This window comes from Pelodiscus sinensis, chromosome 2 (genome assembly GCF_049634645.1).
Source record: "Pelodiscus sinensis isolate JC-2024 chromosome 2, ASM4963464v1, whole genome shotgun sequence".
Lineage (NCBI taxonomy): Eukaryota > Metazoa > Chordata > Testudines > Trionychidae > Pelodiscus > Pelodiscus sinensis.
In genome coordinates, this window is record NC_134712.1 from 238,514,333 (window position 1) to 238,536,410 (window position 22,078).

Sequence of the window (22,078 nt, forward strand, 5' to 3'; positions counted from 1 at the left end):
AGATAGAGAAGGGGAAAATGGTTCACCTTCATATAGACAAGGAGAGAATCACCGGGAAATAGATTGTTTTTTTTTAAGCTCCAGAGTAAAAAAGTATTAAAACGGACAGTCTCTTATCAGGAGGTGTCTTAGACTGGAGTTATGGAGATGCAAGACTACTGTAGTTTAAGCTCAGTTCTGTTTGAGTCCTATTATTACAGCATTTTATCATTTATTAGCATAGTTGGAAAAATTAAGTTGATTGATGCTCACTACAACCTTGTGGTTTAATTATCATTACCTAGCAAGCAGATTTTCTTGGTCTCTACTGACTGCAAAGTAAAGTTGAGCACCATGCTTACTACCTTGAATCTTCAATATGATAATCTTTTTCTTTAATGGAAGACCAGCTTGTTGTCAGAGCTGTTAACAGTTATTTATGTTTTGCTCTGTAGACAACTTTCTTATAGAATCATAGAACTGTTTTCTTGGTACCCTTTATATCTCTAGCTAGATTGAACTTGTCTTGTGCCTTCATCTTTCTAATTTTGCCCCTACATACTTATGTTATTTGTTTATCTTCATCCTTTATAATTTGACTTTGTTTCCACTCTTTGTAGAACTCCTTTTTGATTTTTAGATCATTCAGGATCTCCTGATTTTAAGCCATAGTGGTTTTTTTGCCACTTCCAAATTCTCAACCAGTTCCTCCCTATTTGTTAAAATCAAATCTAGAACAACCTCCCCCCTGGTATGTTTCTCCACCTTCTGAAATAAAAGTTGTTTCCAATATAGTCCAAGAACTTGTTGGATAAACTGTGCTCTGGTGTGTTTTTTTCCTAGCAGATGTCTGGATAGCTGAAGCCCAATCACCACCAAGTCCTGTACTTTGGATGATTTTGTTAGTTTTAAAAAAGTCTCATCCACCTCTTCTTCCTGGGTAGGTGGTCTGTAATAGACCACTGCCATGACATCACCCTTATTTTTTACTCCTTTTAACTTTACTCAGAATCTCTCAACAAATGTGTCTATGTCCATCTCAACCTCAGTCCAACCATATGCATTTTTAATATTTTTATGATTGGCTTTCACCATTCCTTCCAGCTGTTTACTTCCATGTTCGTTTGTTAATTTAATCCAGGATAAAATATTTAAAAACATCTTCGTTTTACTGAATTTCAATGGGAAATGGGTATCTAAACCTGTGTTTATGAAACTGTTCTCTATAGAGCCTATTGCCATGGCAGCAGGACACATTGAATACAAAAGTTTTTAAAACACATATAACCAACCTTCATACAGCCACTGTGTTCATTCTCTTGTGACAAATTTTAATTCCCAGAAGACTGTCATAATTATAAAACTACATACAAAACAAAAGCTAAAGCTATAGTAAGTTGTCAGCCAAATGCTAAACAAAATTGTTCTTAATAAACCATATCCTTCTACTTACCAAATTTGGAGGACCTCTAAAAGGCGAAAAAATTAAAGGAAGTCCTTTTTCTGTGTTGCTGTCTTTAGTATTCTGCTTGAAACTCACAATGGGTATGTCTAGACTACATGGCTCCGTTGACAGAGCCATGTAAAGTAGTTTACTTGGCATAGTCAAGGAAGCAGGGATTTGAATAATCCCCGCTTCATTAAAATAAAAATGGCTGCCGTGCTGTGCCGACGATCAGCTGATCCGGCACAACGCGGCAGTCTAGATGCAGCGCAGTCGACAAGGGAAGCCTTTGTCGACTGCTCCAGTATGCCTTGTGAAACTGATCAGCTGGTCGTCAACACAGTGCGGCGGCCATTTTTATTTTATTGAAGCAGGGATTATTTAAATCCCTGCTTCATTGACTATGCCAAGTAAACTACTTTACGTGGCTCTGTTGACTGAGTGATGTAGTCTAGACGTGCCCAATGAGAGCAGACTTATTCATTTCAATTCTGGGTTAGAATCTGGATAAATTTAGACTTTAGAATTTATCCCAAAAAAATTAAGAAAGGGGTTTGGGATCCTTAGAAAATCTTAAGAGAAAACAGGTTTATATATCTAAAAATAGCATTCTCTGCAGGTAGTACTCTGTTTGGATTGATACAGATAAAATTCCTTCTGTTAAAGGAGGAATTGCTCTTCTGTGTATTAAGTTAATATATTAGGTTGAAAACAAATAGATAAGTCGTTAATGTGACACGGTGAGTGAGGTAATATCTTTTACTGAGCCAAGTTCTGTTGGTGAAAGAGATGATGTTTTTGAGCTATTCAGGAACTCTGGTGAGACTCAAAAGCTTGTCTCTTTCACCAATAGAAGTTGGTTTACTAAAATATATTCCCTCACCTACCTTTTCTCTGTAATATTGTGCGACCAGCATGGCTACAATAATATTGCAAACAAATAGTTAATACAGCATTTGTACCCAGTAATCACTTAACAATAGCTGGTTTTGACTCCAGGCTAAAGTCTTTACTAATGAAGCAACAAATTGATTTCCATTGTCACATGACAGATGCCATATGTCTCATGAGTGGACATCCGTGAAAATTGTTTTTCAGACTCCTACTTACAAGTGTATCATATTTACTATAAGAGGAATAATCCTAGGAATTCAATTGCATTTAGGCCTGGTATGTGCTAGGAAATTAGGATATTTGGTTGATAAAACTACCATTTCATTTTGCTTTTGAGTAATCAACAGCACTCTAAAAGTACTGCCTGCTGAAATGTAAAATTATCCCGAAGAACTTGTGCAAATTATGTTTGGAAGTAAGTAACAAATGAGTTCCTAACTCCTGTCAGTGGAGACAGTTCACTATTCACTTACATAGAATACTTCAAGATTTACCCAGTGTTGCTTGGTCCTTAACTAATGCCCATGCTTCATTTAAATGATTGCTCTTAGGTGGGGATGGATAAGAGATTCAGTATGCAGGCAGCCCTGGGGAGAGAGGACTGCCCCAACACTCTCTCACTGCAGCGGCTGAGGGTCAGGTGTGAAGCAACTCTCCGTGGCCGCTGCACCTCCATCGGGCACAGCCAAGGGAGAAGTTCTTGTCCCCGAACTGAGACAGGACTGGGGGTGTCGCCCCAACTGGGACTGCCCCAGCCCTGAACCTCCCACCCCCCAGGGACCTTTTAAGGTGGGTAGAGAGGGCTGCATTCCCTCCCACCCCATTCACATGGGAACAGTTCTGTCTGTTCTCCTTTACCATGGAGCGAGGGGAAAGTGCACAGTTTGCTCTATTCCTCAGTCTGGCTGGGGAGCGACTGGGGCACATGAACTTCGACCTGTCCCAGCTGGGGAACATACGCCCCTGACCTGCCTAGGTCACATAGAGCTACAGTGGCCACAGATAGGTGCTTTTCACCTAGCCCCAAACTGTTGCAATGAGAGAAGGCTGGGATTGCCCTTTCTCCCCAGGGCAGCCTGCATACTGACCCACTCATCTCCTGCCATCCCAGATCAATTTAAATGAAGAAAAACAAAAATTGAGTTAAAGATCCGAACAACACTGGGTAAATCTAGTAGATTAATAAATAGGATACATTTAGCAAAATTTGCTAGCTAGTTGTTTATTTAATTGCATTTAATTAAATGCCTATATTAGACATCAGAGAAAGGTATGGGAAAAGGAGTGTTTGGAGTTCATAAGTAATGTGTACATTGCTATAAATTTCCATTCAAGAATAGAGAACTCATATTTAATCTTAACTTGATGTAATTTGTCTTACACATCAGCTATATTTGTTACAATTGTTATCACAATATACATTTTTATTTGTTAATTATGAATACTCTTTCATTTATAAGTAGGTTTTTTTGATGTATTTATGCATTAAAAATATAGTCAGGGATGGAATTTACATTGTATTACTATTTACATGCATAGAAACATGCTTAAATATATTCTTTAATTTTAGGTGCTGTCGACCATTAAAGCTGATAAAAACCAAGCCAATGATGGTCTTTCTTCTGCCTTGCTTATTCTGTATTTGGATTCAGCAAGAAATCTACCAGTAAGTCATATTTTGACAGTAGCCTTTGCCTTGGATAGCTATTACTTCCTTTTAGCATTTTTTGCTTACAAGTATGCTGCACTGCTTTACTAACCCCCATGCCATGTTTTGTATTCTTGCTCATGCTTTCATGTGTACAATGTAAAGTCCATGTGTCTGAGAATCCATACAATGTAGGCAACAGTATGTCTGTTGTTTAATCAAAGTAATTTTTAAAACAACACTCCTTTGATGGATTTGGCAGGACTGCATATTTTTATGTAATATTTTCTAAAGGAACAGCCTGTAAAAGAGAAATGGACAGCCCCCATTACATTGAGTTCAAACAGACTTTTATGTGTTTGGGTTTAGGAGCAATTCATAAATTTGTGAGTACTAAATGTGTATTTATAAAACTGCCCGAGAATAAGGAAGAACAGACTATTTTGAGCTGGCCAGAGATTGTTGAGGTAGTTTTCATACTTGTAAACAATAACAGGAACTGAATGAACACTATGTAAAGTAATGCACATTGGAAAAAATAACCCCAACTATACGTACAATATGATGGGGGCTAATTTAGCTACAACTAATTAGGAAAGAGATCTTGGAGTCATTGTGGGTAGTTCTCTGAAGACGTCCACGCACTGTGCAGCGGCAGTCAAAAAAGCCAACGGTGTTAGGAATCATTAAAAAAGGGTTATAGAGAATAAGACCGAGAATATCTTATTGCTCTTGTATAAATCCATGGTACGCCCACATCTTGAATACTGCGTACAGATGTGGTCTCCTCATCTCAAAAAAGATATACTGGCATTAGAAAATGTTCAGAGAAGGGCAACTAAAATGATTATGGGTTTGGAATGGGTCCCATATGAGGAGAGATTAAAGAGACTGGGACTTTTCAGCTTAGAAAAGAGGAGACTGAGGGGGGGATAAGATAGAGTATATAAAACCATGAGTGGTATGGAGAAAGTGAATAAGCAAAAGTTATTTACTTGTTCCCATAATATAAGAACTAGGGGTCAACAAATGAAATTCATGGGCAACAGGTTTAAAATAAATAAAAGGATGGTCTTCTTCACACAGCACACAGTCAACCTGTGGAACTCCTTGCCTGAGAAAGTTGTGAAGGCTAGGATTATAACAGGGTTTTAAAAGAACTAGATAAATTCATAGAGGCTAAGTCCATTAATGGCTATTAGCCAGGATGGGTAAGGAATGGTGTCCCTAGCCTGTTTGTCAGAGGATAGAGATGGATGGCAGGAGAGAAATCGCTCGATCGTTACCTGTTCAGTTCACTTCCTCTGGGGCACCTAGTATTGGCCATTGTCGGCAGACAGGGTACTGGGCTGGATGGACTTTTGGTCTGACCCAGTATGGCCGTTCTTATGTTCTTATCTTAAATTTAGATATGAAGAATACCATTGGGTTTTCTTTGCAGTTGAGCTTGTTGTAGTTGTGATGTTGTCTAGAACATTAATGCTGACCCCCAAGATTTTCAAGCCAAGAAAAGGAATTATTCTATGAGTTTGAAAATTTATCAAACTAACAATTTTAAAAAAAATGATTCTAACTTTAAAATATGGCTTTAACTGAAGGATGATAAATGTAACTGTAAACATCTTTACAAGTTGTCTCCATTCCCGTCTACCTCAAACATCCCTATTTCATCATTTTATATGTATAGTAGCACAGGTTGTATTTTTTGTAAAGTAACAATCGGTTGGAGAGTGTACAGATAGTTTGTACAGACCATAAAGGAAAACTTTATATAGAATTGCACCCTGTGGCAATCTCATTACTTCAGCAGAAAAGAATGGGACATAAATCCTCATAGAATTTACCCCAGTTATTCAATAGGAAGTCTCTGGAATCCATCTCTGTATTTATTTTTGAGTTTTTAAAACTCCAGCCCTTTGGAAAGCAATGTTTTTGAGACATCGTGCCTTCCTGTCTGTGGTGTGTAATTATTCGACAACTTGGGTTTTATGCAAATTAAAATCAAGTTTTGAATGTGTGTATGTACAGAACATATCGTAAGATATAATAAAATCTGTAAATTCTCTATTTTCCTTTTCCTTCCAGCTTTGCTCCTCTGTAATAGTTCAGCTTCCCCAGCAGGTAGCCAGGTGCATCAACCATGTCTTCTTTTATATTCCTGTTTCCTATAAATGTCCATAGCTTCATCTAGTTTAGTCAGTTTTCCCTCCAAAAAGTCAGATTGGAATTCAAGTTTAAAAAAAATACGGCTAGGAAAAATTTCAGATTTGCCTGCTTTTTGGGACAATATTTTTAGCTCACTATGTAGGTGTTTGTAGCATTCGTCTTTATACGGTGGTAAAACCTTAAGGAGAAATCTGATAGAAATACTGATTCCTCACTACTGAATTTTTGTCCTAAGTGCAAACATGATAATCTTCTGCTTAGGGAACTTTAATCTCCGTTAATGAGGAAAAGAGGCCCTGGCTAATCCTCGCTATAAAATGCCTGTCCTGAGCATATGACTGCCATTTCTGCATTGTAGTTTTTGAGGATTGCTCTCCACTCAGGAGAACGAACTGAGTGTTGCTGTTAACAGTTCAGCTTTAACCTCAGCGTGTTCTGTGGTCTTGGCCAAAAAAGCAAACAAAATTTTACGATCAGAAAGAGTGGAATAGAAAATAAAAGTGAAAATATTAAAATTGCCATTATATAAAAGGCATGCTCTCCTTTACAATACTATGTTCAGTCCTGGATACCCTATCACAAAAAAAGATACAAGAAAAGTAGAGAGAATTCACAGATGGGTAAAAAAATATTGTTTAGCAACATGGAATGAGAGACTGAAAAGATTGTTATAAATGACAAATTAGTCTCTTGAAAGCTCTAGCAGGAATATTTCTTATATGGCAAAGAGGGAAAGGACTCTTTGTACCCTGAAATTGTTCAGAGCCGGTAAATTGTCTCCTGGGTGCCAGCTCTAATTCTGGTATGAAATAATATTTACAAGACAAAACATGAAAGGCATCCAGCTCTTCTCAGTCTGTACATATATACCCATAGAATAATGTAGTGTGCTTCTTAATTGGAAACTGAATTTCTTCCATGTTGACAGCTTTTATTGGTGCGGAACAAGGAAAGTTTTCTTCTGCCATCCTTGATCAGCAGTACTTTTCAAATCGAAGGTGTCCGTGAGAGACCCAGATTTGGGTTTTTTGTAGATAATCTCAGTCAGAGGCATTTACCTTGGGTAGTCTTTAAGTAACAGAGTTAGCAGATTTTCTAGTAACGTTTTTTCTCAAACCTTAGCTATAGCTGTTGCTATAGATAAGGGTGGCTTTGCATTCAAAGATGGCTTGTTAATGGTATTGTCTTCCCATTGTGAATTACAAAGCATCATATTTGACAAAAAAGATGTTAAACTTTTCAGCATGGGTGGTGGGTATAATAGGTCGGGGTGGCTTTGCCTGTCCTGGCACTGCTGTGGCCACTGGACTCCCCAGTAGCAGGGTACAGTGGGGAAGTTTTTGCTTTGCTGTGCCCCATGCAGGTTCCAGGACAGCTGAGGATAGGGTGTGCTATTCAGCTTCCTGGGTTCATCAGTAATCTCACTAGGAGTTTATTTAGGAACCCAGGAAGCTAAGTAGCACATAGCCCCTATCCAGGTGCCCCAGAATACAAATGGGGCATATCAAAAGTTCCTTCAAAGAGATGCTTTCCTCCAGCGTGTCTTGATTCTGGAGTTGGGGAAGGGAGGCACAGCTGCAGCTAGCCAGGGGTCCTTCGAGCAGGTATGGGGGACTTGGCACTTTCGCCACCCTGGGGCTCCTTCAGCCAAGAGGGAGGCATTCAGGATTTCCCTGGGTGGGTGCTATCCTCCCCAAAAGTTTTTCAGACTCTAAAAAACTGGTGTTAAATGTGTCCTATCTTACCCTGGAAATGGTATAGATGAGGGCTTGTCGCAAGTCTTATACTTAGTAGGACCTGTCATGTTACACGGTAAACTGGGAAAATGTTTGAAAGTCACTGAGAGATACTCTCATGGTTATTGTTATAAATACAATGTACTGATATAGTTGAAATACACAAATAACATTGAAAAACACCTGCCTTGCAGTGCTAAAGAAGTGGGATTACTTGATGAAATTATGTATAATGAGAAACATTTATTTATTTGTTATGTCTTGCACTTATTTGGAAATCCTTTGACTGTTTTCCTTAACTTTCCTATGTAGCAAAGCTGCTTGTGCATTCATTCTGCCACAATCCCATCACTCTCTTTCTCCTTCCATTTCCATATTCCTAAGAGTATCTACGAGGGAAACTTTGGGTGTGGATACTTAAAAGAGAGGAGAGCATCGGGACTAGTCTTTTGTGAAAACACTACCTCACTCTATAGAGCACTATTTGTGAGTTCTCTGGTGTTATATGTATTTATTGTATGTACTTGCCAGAGTGTGGATTAGTTCTACTAAAGCCACTGACTCTATAGTGGAATGACAGAGCATGCAATTTGTTTTGCTGCATGGTTTCAACAAGTGTGCGTTGTTTTTGTGCTACCTTTTTATTACATTTTAAAGATTTTAAAATTTATTTATTGTTGGAACATATCTGGTAAGTAAATTCTGTTTTATGATAAAATCAATACGTGTAGGTTATTAAATAGTAAGAACTTTTACTTAGATTGTTAGATTCCTGCAGTAATAAAATATGTATATCAGCATACTGTGGATGAAATGTTGATGTTTAGTACCAGAGAAATGAAAATATAATGAATCATTACCAGCCTCCTTTGTCAAAGTCTTAAAATGAGATATAAGCAGTATTTTTGAGAACTTGCAATCTCCCCTCACTTGATTCAGGTTTCATAATAAAAATTTATTTGTAGCTCTTTGTATTCCCAAACCTCCAAAGTTCCTTGTAAATTCTGTTTCACCCCTGCTTTACTTTATTATGTCAATTCCTTTTCTCTATTTCAAATAGTCTTTATTAGCCAGCTATACTGGTAGGAGAAGCTCTCCTATTGACATAGAGCTGTCCACACTGGTGCTTATGTATTTATGTCCTTCTGAGGCGTGGTCTAGTCACACTATTATGCAACGTATGTTATACCAACATAAGTGGCATATAGACAGAAGTATTTTGTGCCTTTATAAAGCACTGCAGGGCAGTGGTTCTCAACTTTTTTTTCCCGTGAACCACTTGAAAACAAGAGTCTTGGCAGACCACTTAACGATCTTTACAAATATTGTTTTGTACCATTAGCTAACTATTGCTAAGCACTTTCGATAAAAGTACTATATAAAAAACCCTTAATAATTAATGCTTTTTTGTTCCACAAATAAAAGCAGACAACTCCTATTTTAATATCAGTAGGGGGCTCTCCGCTGCAGAGCTGACACTGGGAAGGAGGGCCTTCTCTCTTTGGCAGCTGCAGCCCTGGAGCTGGGGATAATCACCTCTTTCTCTGGCTGCTGCAGCCCTGCACATCCGAAATTCTCCCTGCCCCCTCTTCTCACTTCACTCTAGCACACCTGCCTCCTGTTTCCCCCACCTCATCCCACTGTCTCCTCCCACCTACTCCGTATTCTCCCTCCCCCCCCTCTCCTGCCCCAAGGCCACCACTGTAGCTTACGTGTGAGGGTTCAGGCACCTAATTAGTGGAGTCACACTTGCGAGCCACTAACTTGATTGGCAGCCCTTCATTATCTCATGTGCAACCGTCCAGGTGTGCACCTTAGAAGGAACTATCCGCAAACCACCTGAATGGAACCCATGGGCCACAGGTTGAGAACCTCTGCTTAGGTTTCACAGAAAGCTGATGGCAGCATTTGAATTTAAACAGAAAAGGTGGTGGAGATAATATCTTTTACTGGACCAACTTCTGTTGGTGAGAGAGAAAATTTGTCTCATCAAATGAGAGACAACCAACAACAGTTTAATCTTCCCATCCTCTTAGGCATACCCAGCTCTCTCTGGCTCAGGAGTTCCATTGAGTGTGTAATATCTTCTGTTGGTAAGATGGTTTCTCTTGTTACTCAATGGACACTGCTACAACTATACCGCATACACTATTTAAACGGAGATTGGAAGCCATGTGTGTGTTCGGGTTCAGAATTCCTGAGCCAGAGAGTGCTGGGTATGCCTAAGGGGGATGGGAAGATTAAAGTGTTCTTGGTTGTCTCTCTTATTTGATCTAAGACAAACACAATGGTGATGGACCAAAAACAGTTGTTTTCAAGGTCTTTCCTTCTGTTTATGTGGTCCAAATACCAAGTCATATGAACTGTAAGTAAACATTTACATTTTATCTAACTTAATCTAAAATACAATTAAGTATATGAATTTACAGATGAAAGGCATGGTTTGTAGGTGCCATGAGCATAAAAACATATAGTATATTTTCTTGGCACTAAAATTGCAAGGTAATTGGTGTTTTCTTCAGTAAAAATTGTTCTACAACCTTAAAACAAGATTTAAAAGAAATATTAATGTTACATTTTGGTTAAAAGTTTCTACTTTTATTATTTCTTTGTAGATTTCAGTGTGCCACTTCACATTAGGACATCTCTTCTAGGTGTATCTCAACCCTTTAATGAATTAATAACATCTACAAAAACAGCTATGATTAAGAAGCCTAAATCCCTTTTCAAAAGTCCCTTAGCTACCCAAGACACTTACAAAAATGTGACTTAGTTAATAAGTCACTTAATAGGTAAAATTTTCAAAAGTGCCTATCATTACTATTAAATCACACTGTACATCTTTGCTTGTAGTACTAGGTTGTAAATACTTCTCCCTTTGGACTTTGACTTAGAACAGGTCTCACACAGTTTAATACAGCTATTGCCAAAGTTGGTATCTCCCATAGATCAAGGAAGGTTGCTCTGAGTTTCAGAAATGGAACCCCAGTTGAGACCACAGGAGGAGTTTGAGACAGGGGAGTAATTAGTCATTATGCTTTAAAGCGTAAGCTTAGGATAAGGTACACTGCACAGTGAGGGATTGATGGTAGGCAAGTGGCAGTGATATCAAATGGGGTCTGGGCCTCTTGGATTCAACCAGTATTCCTGTAATGATTGCTTGGAGAGATTAAAGTGCCACACAGCTGAATAGCAGAGCACCCACAGCTAGCAGCATGTGTTTCTATTGGTGATTCACATCAGCGCATGCCTCAGTGCACATAACATTTATTCTGCACCAAAATGCCAAAAATTAGAGGGAATATCATTCTCCACCCAAGCCACCAGCTGCATAATGCACTGGTAGTTGCCCTGCTAGACTACGTTAACATGTTCTAGACATCTAGAGCCAATAGAGTCCATGTGGGTCAGTTAGAGCTCAGCACAGTCTGTGACGTGGATGGTGGATCCAGTGCTCCAAGACCCACTGATAGTTGCCATGAGCCCTCACTGCAAAATTTTCAGGGGTGGAGAAGAGAGGGAACACCACAGAGGTGGTGGAAGAGAAAGAGAACCAACCCAAAAAAAGGAGTCCAGGCTCGGGAAGGACCATTATAATTAATGGCCTTATGTGGGGTGGGATGGGATGGAAGCTTTCCTACGGTTGATCCTCCCTTCTTCCTGTTCAGGGGTTTAGGATCAGGATATAATGTGGGGCAATCCTGGGCCCTCCTTCCCATTGACTAGAGAAAGAGGAAAGAGGAGGGGGAGAGGTCCTGGTTTCTCTGAGAAGGGAGGAGAGAGATGTTCCAGTTTCTGTAGAGATTGGAGAGCTGGAGAGTAAGAGAAATATCCACACAACCTCTCTAATTCCTCCCTAATTTTTTTCATAGACATTCCAACAAGTCTTGTATCAAGTTTGTCATCTCAATTAATATTTTTGTCACACACATTCTTTATCATTTACAGTCTAGCTATCCATGAGAAAATGTGTTGCATTGTTGCACAGAACAGTTTGTTGGTCAGGAAAATATTCACCGCCTCATAAAAAGTAAAGTTACATGACCTGCTAAAAACAGCAGGATGCTTCCAGAAAGCACAATTGAGGATCTATGAAGTATAATATTTTCAGGGAAATATGTCTACACCTAAATATTTGACTATTCTTATTATCCCACTAAGAAAGACTAAAGTATTTTATCATTATATCACAATTATTTTTCTTTGTATAATAATTTATTGATCTCTCATCATTTCTTTCATCATTTTTTTTTACACTGCAACACAAATTTCTAAACCGAATGTCAGGAATACTATAATACATGCTTTCCTAAGCCAGGATATGGTTAATGACTTCACAACAAAAATATGAAAGAATTCCCTTTTTCTTCTTTTCAGAAAGAACTGACACTTAATTTTAGTCAGCAATGCATTTGATTTTTAAGAAGAGTTTATCTTGGTAGAGTACTGGTAACATTACTTCCTATCTTGAATGTGGCATGTTTGAAAAGCTGTTAGTGCTAATTCCTGGGCTACAACATGGCACAGTTTTTTAGGCAGAACTCTCCATTGCAATCAGTGGGAAATTGTGCTTGAAAGTCAATAGGATGAAATAATGCCCTGGAAGGCTTTTGTTTCCTTTATTTAAATGTCCTTTACTTAAAATTCCTAAAGTTACCCTCCTGAGTTGGTGGCTATACAAATTACCCTTAATGTTTTACAGTTTGCATGCATCACTTCAAGGAAAATATGACTATTAAAATAAAATGAGAAATCTTGTTTAGTGTAATGGAAAATAGAGGGCTAAATTGTTATTTGGTAATAAATCTGCTCAGATTTCCATTGGCAGTAGATTTGAACATATGATGCATTCCCAATAGCATGCAAGGTATTTTCATTGATCTGTTGGTAAAGAAAAAGAAGAACAAGGAAAAAAGATGAAAATATTTACGGTGAACTAAGCCTTAATAATATCTGGAATAGTAATATATTTATTCTCCCATAAAATAACTTTCTCTACATCATCATTTGGTTTATCTTTCTTCTGCGAGAGACATCCCTGTGGGTGCTCCACAGCAGGTGTTGGTGCATCCCAGCACCACAGACTGGATTCTTCACAGCAGTGCTGGGGGGGACTGCGCTTGCGTGGCAAGCAGATCCTGCAGGTGCCACGCAACATGATTGTGTATACATGGCCCCTCACTCTCCTCAGTTCCGTCTTTCTGTCCTCAACTTAAGACAGATTTCAGCAGTGCTCTTCACTATTCGTCAAATCCTGTAGATGAGTAGTTAAATTTCAGTTATTTCTTTTTTATGTTTATTCCATGCGTTAGCCAAGTTCGTCTTTCTAAAAAACAAAAAGAAAAAGGTTTTCTCCAAGTTTTTCTTCCCTTATTGTTATTACTGTTCAACCTCTGAACAATGCAGAGGTCACTGGGCTTTAAACGCTGCTCAGATTGTAATGATGCTGTGCCTGTCTTGGATGGACATTCCAAACGCTTCAAATGTCTCGGCGAGTCCATGTCTAGCAGGACTGCCAGCACTGTGCCAAGCTTAAGGCACAAACATGCAGAGATAGGGACCTTCGCCTTAAAATGCTCATGATGGAAAAGGAACAACATCCATCCTCTAACCCAGGCACAAAATGCTCTGACAAACTGAGACCTGAAAAAGGGAAAAAGTCCCCAAAGAAACATGCCTCGACATTGCCTCATAAGGCTCAGTGGCCCAAGCAGCATGCAACTGAAAGATCCGCACCGAGGGCTGAAAGGGCACCACTTAGTACTTATGTGCTTATGATGCCCTGGGCGTTTCTGGCACTGATTGGCCCATCTCCAGGCACGGGACTCAAAGAGCCCGCACCAAGGCTATAGGCCTTACTGTGCCTGCCTCACATACCTCAGGGCCACCTTGGCATGGAGTAACCAGAGCACAGACATGTCAGCACCGAGGCTTATTGATATTGTATCACAACAACTAGCCATACCGGCCATTGGCATCATAGCACCATCTAACGGTGCTGTGACCACCTCAGCATCATAACACACCCTGGTATCAGCTACCTCCATGGCCACAATGGTACCAACCACGGCACCTTCCGTTATAGCACCATCCACTTCCATCCTGAGGTACTTCCACCAGAGATACCTCACTGTTTCATCTACATTTAATTCCCTGTTCCTTTGTACCAACACATCACCACCTACACTCTTACCTAGAGATGACAGCTACAATGATGAAGTAACATCCCAGCTTCAGGAACCCAGTCAGCTTGGACATTCCTCTCTGGGGTCCCCACCCAGGGATGCCACCACCCGTGTTTTATGCCTCACAGTGGCAATATTAGATCCCATGGGCATACAATTATGGAAAGAAACACACAAAAAAGAAGGCATCTCAGCCTGTCCCCTCTCCTGCATCTCAATCTCCCATCACTACAGAGGGTGTTGCAGGAGATGGTAAATCCATAGTCTCATGAGTCTGGCCTGGATACGTCCCCGGACACAAACTCATCCTCCTTGTCTGACAAGGCAGTCATGCCACCACCTCCCACTGCACTGATAACTTCACATCATTTGGTTTTCAGGATCTCTTCAAGAGGGTGGCAGCTAACCTTAATATCACCATGGAGGAGATGCTGGAGACACAGCACAAGCTTACTAAAATCATCCAGGCCACTCTGTTGGCCAAGATTGCTTTGCCTATAAATCCTGCCATTATGGATCCTGCCAGATTGTCTGAAATACTACGTTTCCCTGAAGGGGTCCGAATTCCTCTTTACCCACCCCCAAATTATCTGATGATGGAGCTGGCCCATCAGTGGAATAAGCAACACCAGCCCTGCTCCACTCGGGCTGATAAAGACAGCAAGTAACTGGAGTTGTTCAGCAGGAAAGTTTACATATCATCCACCTTGTAATTCACATTTGCGCTGCTGGGCAAATATGATTTTAAAACCTACTCAAAATTCAGCACCTTTATTGAAAATATACCAGAGGCCAAGAAACAGCAGTTCAAGGCAGTCATTTCAGAGGGCTATGCAATATTACGAACAGCTCTCCAAGCTGCTCTCAATGCTGCAGATACGGCCACCAGATCAACAGCAACTGCAGTTGTCATGAGATGAACCTCATGGTTCAATTCTTTGACATTTCCACATGAGATACAGGCAAGCATGGAGGATTTACCATTTGAGGGTGATAAGTTGTTTACGGTTAAAACCAATGAGGTCCTTAGCTCCATGAAGGATTCCAGGGTGACGCTGTGATCCCTTGGTATCCATATACCTGCATCCAGGAGGAGGCAGGATAGATACGAGCTGTATCCTAGACCAAGGTATCCGGCATACACATACCAGCAGCAAAAACAGGACCATCAACCGCAGTACCAAATCTAGCTACCTTAGACAGGCTTCATTTTTAAATAAAGCAAAATATGTCCAATACAAAAAGTTTCAACGTTGTCTTTATTTATGCCAGGGATGGGGAACTTTTTTTGCGTCGGAAGCCACTGACCCACAGAAAAATCTGTCAAGGACGACACAAGTGAAAAGCAAGTTAAAAAAATCCTCTAAAATCCCCAACCCTTACTGATGTGGCCCCCAACTGAAAAGCACCTCGCTCTCCTGGTGCTCCTGCCCCATGGTGGTGGGAGGGGCAGGGAGGACTAAGGTGCAAGACCTCAGGCTAGATTTACTCTTCTGGGGTTTCAGGGTCAGTGGACTTTATGCCCTCCCCCCCCCCCCCCCCCAAGGCTCTGGGGTGAGGCAAAAAATGAGGGGTTAAGTGTGTGGGACAGGGCTGGGGTTAGGGATATGGGGGTGCAGGATCCAGGCAGGAGGTGGGGGTGCAAGGTCTGGGTGGGAGGTAGGGTGCAGGAGCAGGCTGGGAGTAGGGTGTCTGACTGGGGGCAGGGAGCAGGCTATCTGGCCGGGGACAGGGTGTCTGGCCGGGGGCAGGAGTGAGCTGGGAGCAAGGTGTCTGGCCAGGGGGAAGGAGTGGGCTGGGTGTTTGGCCGGGGTAGGCGGTAAGTAAGGGGGTTGGGGTCTGGTCATGAGCGGGGCACTTACTTGTTTTCACACCGTGTCACAGGCATGGTTTCCCATTGCTCCTATTTGCCAGAAGGAAGCCTCCAGGAAATATTCACGGGGGAAGCCTCCAGGAAGTGTGTCTTGGGGGAAAGAAAAGGGTAGCGCGCACAGTCATTTTTCGCTCCACTTGTTCTCTGCACCCTGGATCCAGTGGGGCGGCTCGGACTTTCTCCCCCCATGCTCCACCTCCACAGGAAGCTGACACTGGTGTTCCAGTCTTGCAGGGAACTGTAAGGCTATAGTGCCAGCGCTGGCTCTCTGCTGCAGGAGGAGCTAGGAGGGACTGATTTGGGGCTCCAGAAGAGTCATATTTGGCTCCCTCGTGAGCCATAGGTTGCCAACCCTTGTTCTACACACTAGGGCTCCCTCAATTCAAAAGACATATAATGAAAAAATAGTCACGATTTGTTCACTGGGTGATTCCCCACAACATTTCTCCAGAGATGACCCCGTTACCTGTGATATCAGACTACTTTTTGAACCTTAAACAGTCACATCTCTCTATCAGCTCCATCAATGTATACTTGGCAGCTGTTCAAACAATCTATACAAAAATTGAGGAAACTACAGTCTTTGCACATCCAGTGGCAAAACGGTTCATGAAAGTCATACAGGCACTATACATCAACCCTGGGATTTACATTTGGTGCTAAACACCCTTACACAACCCCCATTCAAGCTATATATTCGCTTCTCCACGTGTCACTTAAAACTGCATTCCTAGTGGCTATAACATCAGCCCAGCAGGTAGGAGAGAGAGCTGCCCGAATGGCAGATCCCCATATATTGCCTTCTTCAAAGATAAGTTGTCTCTGTGCACCCACCTCAAGTTCCTTTCACATCAATCCAACTATTCACCCACCTTTATTCTTTCCCAAACCTCACACCAATACCTTTGAAGCACAAATGCATACTCGCAACATATGTAGGGCACTTTTCTTTTACCTCCATAGAACAAGGCCTCTCAGAGTTTTGCCCAGGCTGTTTATTTCTATAGCAGAAGTCAATAAGGGACAGCAGATATCATCTGAGAGATTATCATGCTGGATTTCCGACTGCATCAGAATTTGTTACCACCATAACCAATTGCCACCACCTACCTCAATATTTTCCCATTCCACCAGGGCAGGTACTCATTACCTACCTCCACAAGGTCGCCATTGAGGACATATGCGCTGCAGCCACATGGACTGCCGATTAGACATTCATTAAACATTACACACTTTTGCATAACCTCTCCTCCACCAGAGTGACCAAGGCCATATTGTCTATTGCATACTTACCAGATCTGAAATCCCTACCTCCATAGGACATATCGTTTTGCAGTCACCGTCTGTGGAGCACCCACAGGGATGTGTCTCTCTCAAAGAGGAGATTACTGACTTTTAGCAGTAACTAATGTTCTTTGAGATGAGCATCCCTGTTGGTGCTCCACTACCCTCCCTTCTTCCCCGCTACTTTGGAGACCTCTGATCAGCCGGATTTCCAGTAGAGAAGAAACTGAGGGGAGGGGGAACTGCACATGTGCGATTGCGTGGCACAGTGCCCACCACACATGCGCGATTGTGTGGCACAGCGCATGCACGGCCCCCCCAGGTACTGCTGAGAAGAATTCAGTCTGCGGTGCTGGGACTCACTGACACCTGCTGTGGACCACCCACAGGGATGCTCATCTCAAAGAACATCAGTGACTGCTAAAGGTGAGTAACCTCCACTTCTCATAATAGGAAAGTGCATTATATAAAAGGCCTTTTGAGAGAAACAATACTCCCTATCATCTTTTTTGTAAACCTCAGTGCCTTTTTGTATATCATCAGAAATGATACAGGAGAATATAAAAGGATTGAACATCTGTGTGTTTTAAAAGCAGAATACTTGTAGTAGAAAAGGAAAGAAGATACTGTATTGGCCAATTTTGAAGTAGCTTCTTTTTGGATGGTTGTTCCTTCATTTGGGATGGGGAATTTTTTTCTTTATGTCATGTCATTAATTAATTAACCACTGGAATCGCTTCATTGCATGACTTATTAACCCTTCATATGTTCTCTCCTGACTTACAAGAATAATCCATTAAACTTTAACCCTGATGGCTTGAAGAAGGCTGCTGTTCAGAAAGCCCTAAAGGTAACACTAATACAGTTTTCCATTTAAGATCACAACATTAATTGAAAATTCACAAATGTCTGCAAAAGGTCTCTGCCCAATAGTGGATGGAATTTCTATTATCATCACTGCATTTAGTGCCAGAATATTTAATTGCTAGCACCAATAAATAAATGACATAGTCAATACATAAATAAAATGCTTTGACTGAGAATTTAGGCTCTAAATCAACTAAATGATTAATAGTGGCTTTCGATTTCTGATTTAAAGTAATATTTCATTAGGAAAGCTGACATCTCCCACATGCTGGATAGGACTTGCTTACCCTTACAGAAATAGGTAATAAACACTATATTTTAGTCCTGCTCAATTTCTAAGTTATGTTTTCATTTGGATGTTTTCTCTAGGGGCTGTCAGTTTCCATTCAGGGCTCAGTCCTGTAAGATGTTAAGCACTCTTGTCTCAACTCACCAGAGTACTTGCTTAATAATAAGCATATAATTATTCCTATTTGATAATCAAAGCTTTAAGGAGATGTATCAAAAATTGAGCTCCATTTCATTATTAGAGGCTATGTCTACACTGCAGCCCTTTTCCAGGATACCTACCCCTGAAAAGTCATGCCACATTCAAGGAATGCATCCACTTTTCCAAAAAAAAAAAAAGTCAGAAAAGTGGACACATTCTTTCGCCATCCCTGTAAACCTCATTGAACGAGAAAGAAATGATGTGCCGAAAGAGGAGGTTTTTCCAAAATTTGGTGCCGTATACACACCAAATTTTGGAAAAGCCTCTTCCGAAAAACAAAAAGTGGAAAAACTGACTTTTCTTTGTACTGTAGACACAGCCAGATTTGTATATGCAGGTTTTTAAAAACTGGATTTGTTGACACTATGACACAAAAAAAGACAGTCTCCCTATTGTTAATTTCTGAAATCTTTAAGAATCTTTGCTTTAGTAATTGGTCTAAAAATAGATAACTTTAAATACTAATTTTCTCTTCTCTATTTAGAATGTGCCTAAAATACATTCTGAATGTATCATTGGCTTGCATTATCTTTTGTTTCTTACATGAAAGAAAGTGTAAAAAATGCATTCAAAATGTGTTGTTTTTTTCTTGATTTGATTTTTATAAAAATTCTTTGAGTCATAAACACATATATATTTCCTTATGTCCAGACATATTGCATGTAAAAACCAGAGATTAGAATTATAGAATAATTTGAGAATAGCTTGCATATAAGGGGGAACTGGGAGGAACGTCTTGAAATAACCATTTCCAAGTTTAGATGCCAGCATATCCAGTGAACAATAAATTAAATTTGCTAAAGCATATGATATGGAGATCAGTGGGTGGTTGTGCATGTGCACAAATCATTTATTTAATAGGACTAAAATTATTACTTAACGCCACCGTGTAGTCAATGTTTGTTGTAGAAAATTTTGCTAATGCCTCTATCATTATTTAAATCTTTATACAAAGTAAAGATGTTTAGGCAACATTTTGTGAACCAAAAAATTTCAAAATAAGTTTTCCTTATTTGAGTCTGCAGATAGCATTCTTTAATTATGTTAATAGATTTAAAACTTATTTTCATTGTATTCTCTGAACACTTACATCCTGCCTTTTTTGGGTTGGGACTAAATATTTAAAGTTTAAAAATAGATATTGAGCATTTGTCCATGAAAGAAGTTTTCCTTTACCATTGTGCTTTAAAGGAAATGCTGGTAATAAGCAGAATGTATCTGATAAAAATCATGTTATGCCATAGGATATGTGAAATGTAGAAGGATAAGCTTTGTAGCTTAGGTGGAAAATATCAGATACAAACTGATTCTTAATACCTAACAAATTCAAAAGAAGAGTAGTGATTAAATCATGAAGTAAGTTCCTGTGACCTTACATGTTTTAAGTAGGATTCAACTAACTTTTCTACTTAATTTATGTTTAATCTCAATCTCTTTTATGGTTAAATCCAAAATAAACTGATCTTGTATACTGTTTCCTGAAATTGCTTTAACAGCTTCTTAACATGATTAACTTTCATGTCTAACTTTTCTCTCTGGCTTAAATTTGTATTTGATAGGCCAATCTAATATGTGTTATGGAAATATATAATTAGAAATATTTCTATTATATAGTTTGATTCTAAATTAATGTTTATTTTTACAGTTTGCTCTAAGGCTATTCAGCTGGGGAACCAGGCTCAGATATGAGAGTTGGTTGATTCTCTAATAAAGAGTGTTTGGTAAACTATAGAGTTACTTATCAGGTACATTACAGTGCATCTGCTTTCTTCCCACCCAAAAAAGGAAAAATGGTTATGACCTGGTATTAAATCCAGTTTAATTATACTATTGCATTGTACATAAATTAAGCTTCTTGAGTTGCTGTTTTTCCATATTTCCCATCAGCATGCAAACCGCAATATTTATTTTGCAGTTCATATGACACTCTGTCAGTTGTAATGTGCATTATTAGGCTGGGAGTTTGCACTTTCCCAAACCATTTCATTCAAAGGGTAAAGAGAGAACAACAGTTGGAAGCACTCTGAAACTTCAGCTTGCTCTTAAAGTGGTCTCCTGTGGAAAGGTGCATCTGTGTTGTTCCTGTGTGTAAAGCAGCTAATAAGCCTCCACTCAGTTCATGCCTTCTGTTAAATACTGAGGATAATAAAAATGCACATAAAGTGCATACAATTTTGATATTTAAAAATATATTGGGCTCAAAAACTGAGGGGTTTTAAATACTGGAATGAAATTGAAGTAAAGGGAAATGTAACAGTATATTCTAAAGATGTTGTGCTTTCTCTTTATCAGTCAGGAAAGAAGATAAACAGCAACCCCAACCCTCTTGTCTTATTGTCAGTTGGACACAAGGCACAGGAAAGTAAGGTAAACTTCTGCTCTCAACACTTGCTCTTTCACAGACATTTGGGTCCTTAACTGTATGTCCTTGGCAATGGATTATTGAGCCTTTAGCACCTTGAGCCTTTAGCACCTATGTCAGCAGCTTGAGTCTAACACAGGTTGTAATCAGAAGTCAATTTAAAGTTTTATCTGTTTGAAGTGAGCTGATGGGCTTAGTTCAGTGTTTATGCAGGTTACCAAAAACCACCCCCACAGTTGGGACAGATTAGCATCCTTAGTGGCATTCTCAACAACAGAGTACCTAGGGAGTGGACGAGCATGAATGTGGGCTCTAAACTCTTTTGGGTAGCCGTTGCCTTTCTGGTCTGTTTGTACAGTTGGACAGGCTGCTACAGCCTGTCTGAAAAGGGAAGTTGAAGACAGCTGAGCAAGCCCATGTCTGAGGGGCTAATGGGAAACGCCTGTGGGCCTCATTAGCCAGAGTGTCATCCAGTCTTGGCGCACCCTGCTGACACCAAGGAAGACTGGGAAAGAGCATTGACCAGTTCTAAGATAAATTGGATCCTGTTGAGGCGGCAAGCCCCCTCGACAGTCCTGAAGTACCAAAGTTTGTGTTGCTGCTCCCTCTACCTGGGAAAAGGCGGCCTAAAGGCCTACGCAACAGAGTACTCTCCCCTCAACAGGGGTAACCCCGGCCTGGGGCTTAGTTCATAGAGAAGTCCCCTCTATCAGGGTGAATGTAGTCTGGCAACCTGGTTCATGGAAAAGTCCCATCTATCGGGGTAAATATGGCCTGGCAGTGTAGTTCATAGAGAAGTCCCCTCTATCAGGATAAATACAGTCTGTAGGCCTAATCTACATGTAAGCCTCCCAAACTATTAGGGAGCTGGCCTGTTGTGGGGTGGGGAGGGAGGAGGACCAGGGCCTTTCCGCTTCACCGGGTCCCAGCCCAGGGCCCTGTTGACAATGGAGGATTCCGCTGCCCAGTCAGCGGGGGCTCCTACTGAAACACGCTGAGCACCCAGATGACAGTCCTCCATCCTGGGCTACTGACTACCGTTCCTGGCGCACTGCTCAGCTCTTGGGGCGTCACTTGGCAGGTCAGACCCTCCCAGATGGTCTCCCCGGTCATGGCTGTTGCCCCAACTGAGTGGCTCTAAAGGCTTTTA

At 40.5% G+C, this 22,078-nt stretch overlaps 1 protein-coding gene across 6 annotated transcripts in view; it reads left to right on the forward strand.

Annotated features, from left to right (window-relative positions):
- ESYT2 (extended synaptotagmin 2) overlaps positions 1–22,078 on the forward strand; it is a 181,806-nt gene that overhangs the window by 138,825 nt on the left and 20,903 nt on the right. For 3 of the 6 annotated variants that reach the window (XM_075922738.1, XM_075922735.1, XM_075922739.1), the window contains exons 13-16: positions 3,888–3,983; positions 8,252–8,353; positions 17,997–18,059; positions 20,859–20,933. In XM_075922738.1, the coding sequence (XP_075778853.1) occupies positions 3,888–3,983; positions 8,252–8,353; positions 17,997–18,059; positions 20,859–20,933 (336 nt within the window). The remainder of the gene's footprint in view (positions 1–3,887; positions 3,984–8,251; positions 8,354–17,996; positions 18,060–20,858; positions 20,934–22,078) is intronic. The other 3 variants (XM_075922736.1, XM_075922737.1, XM_014576664.3) reach the window with 3 other exon arrangements.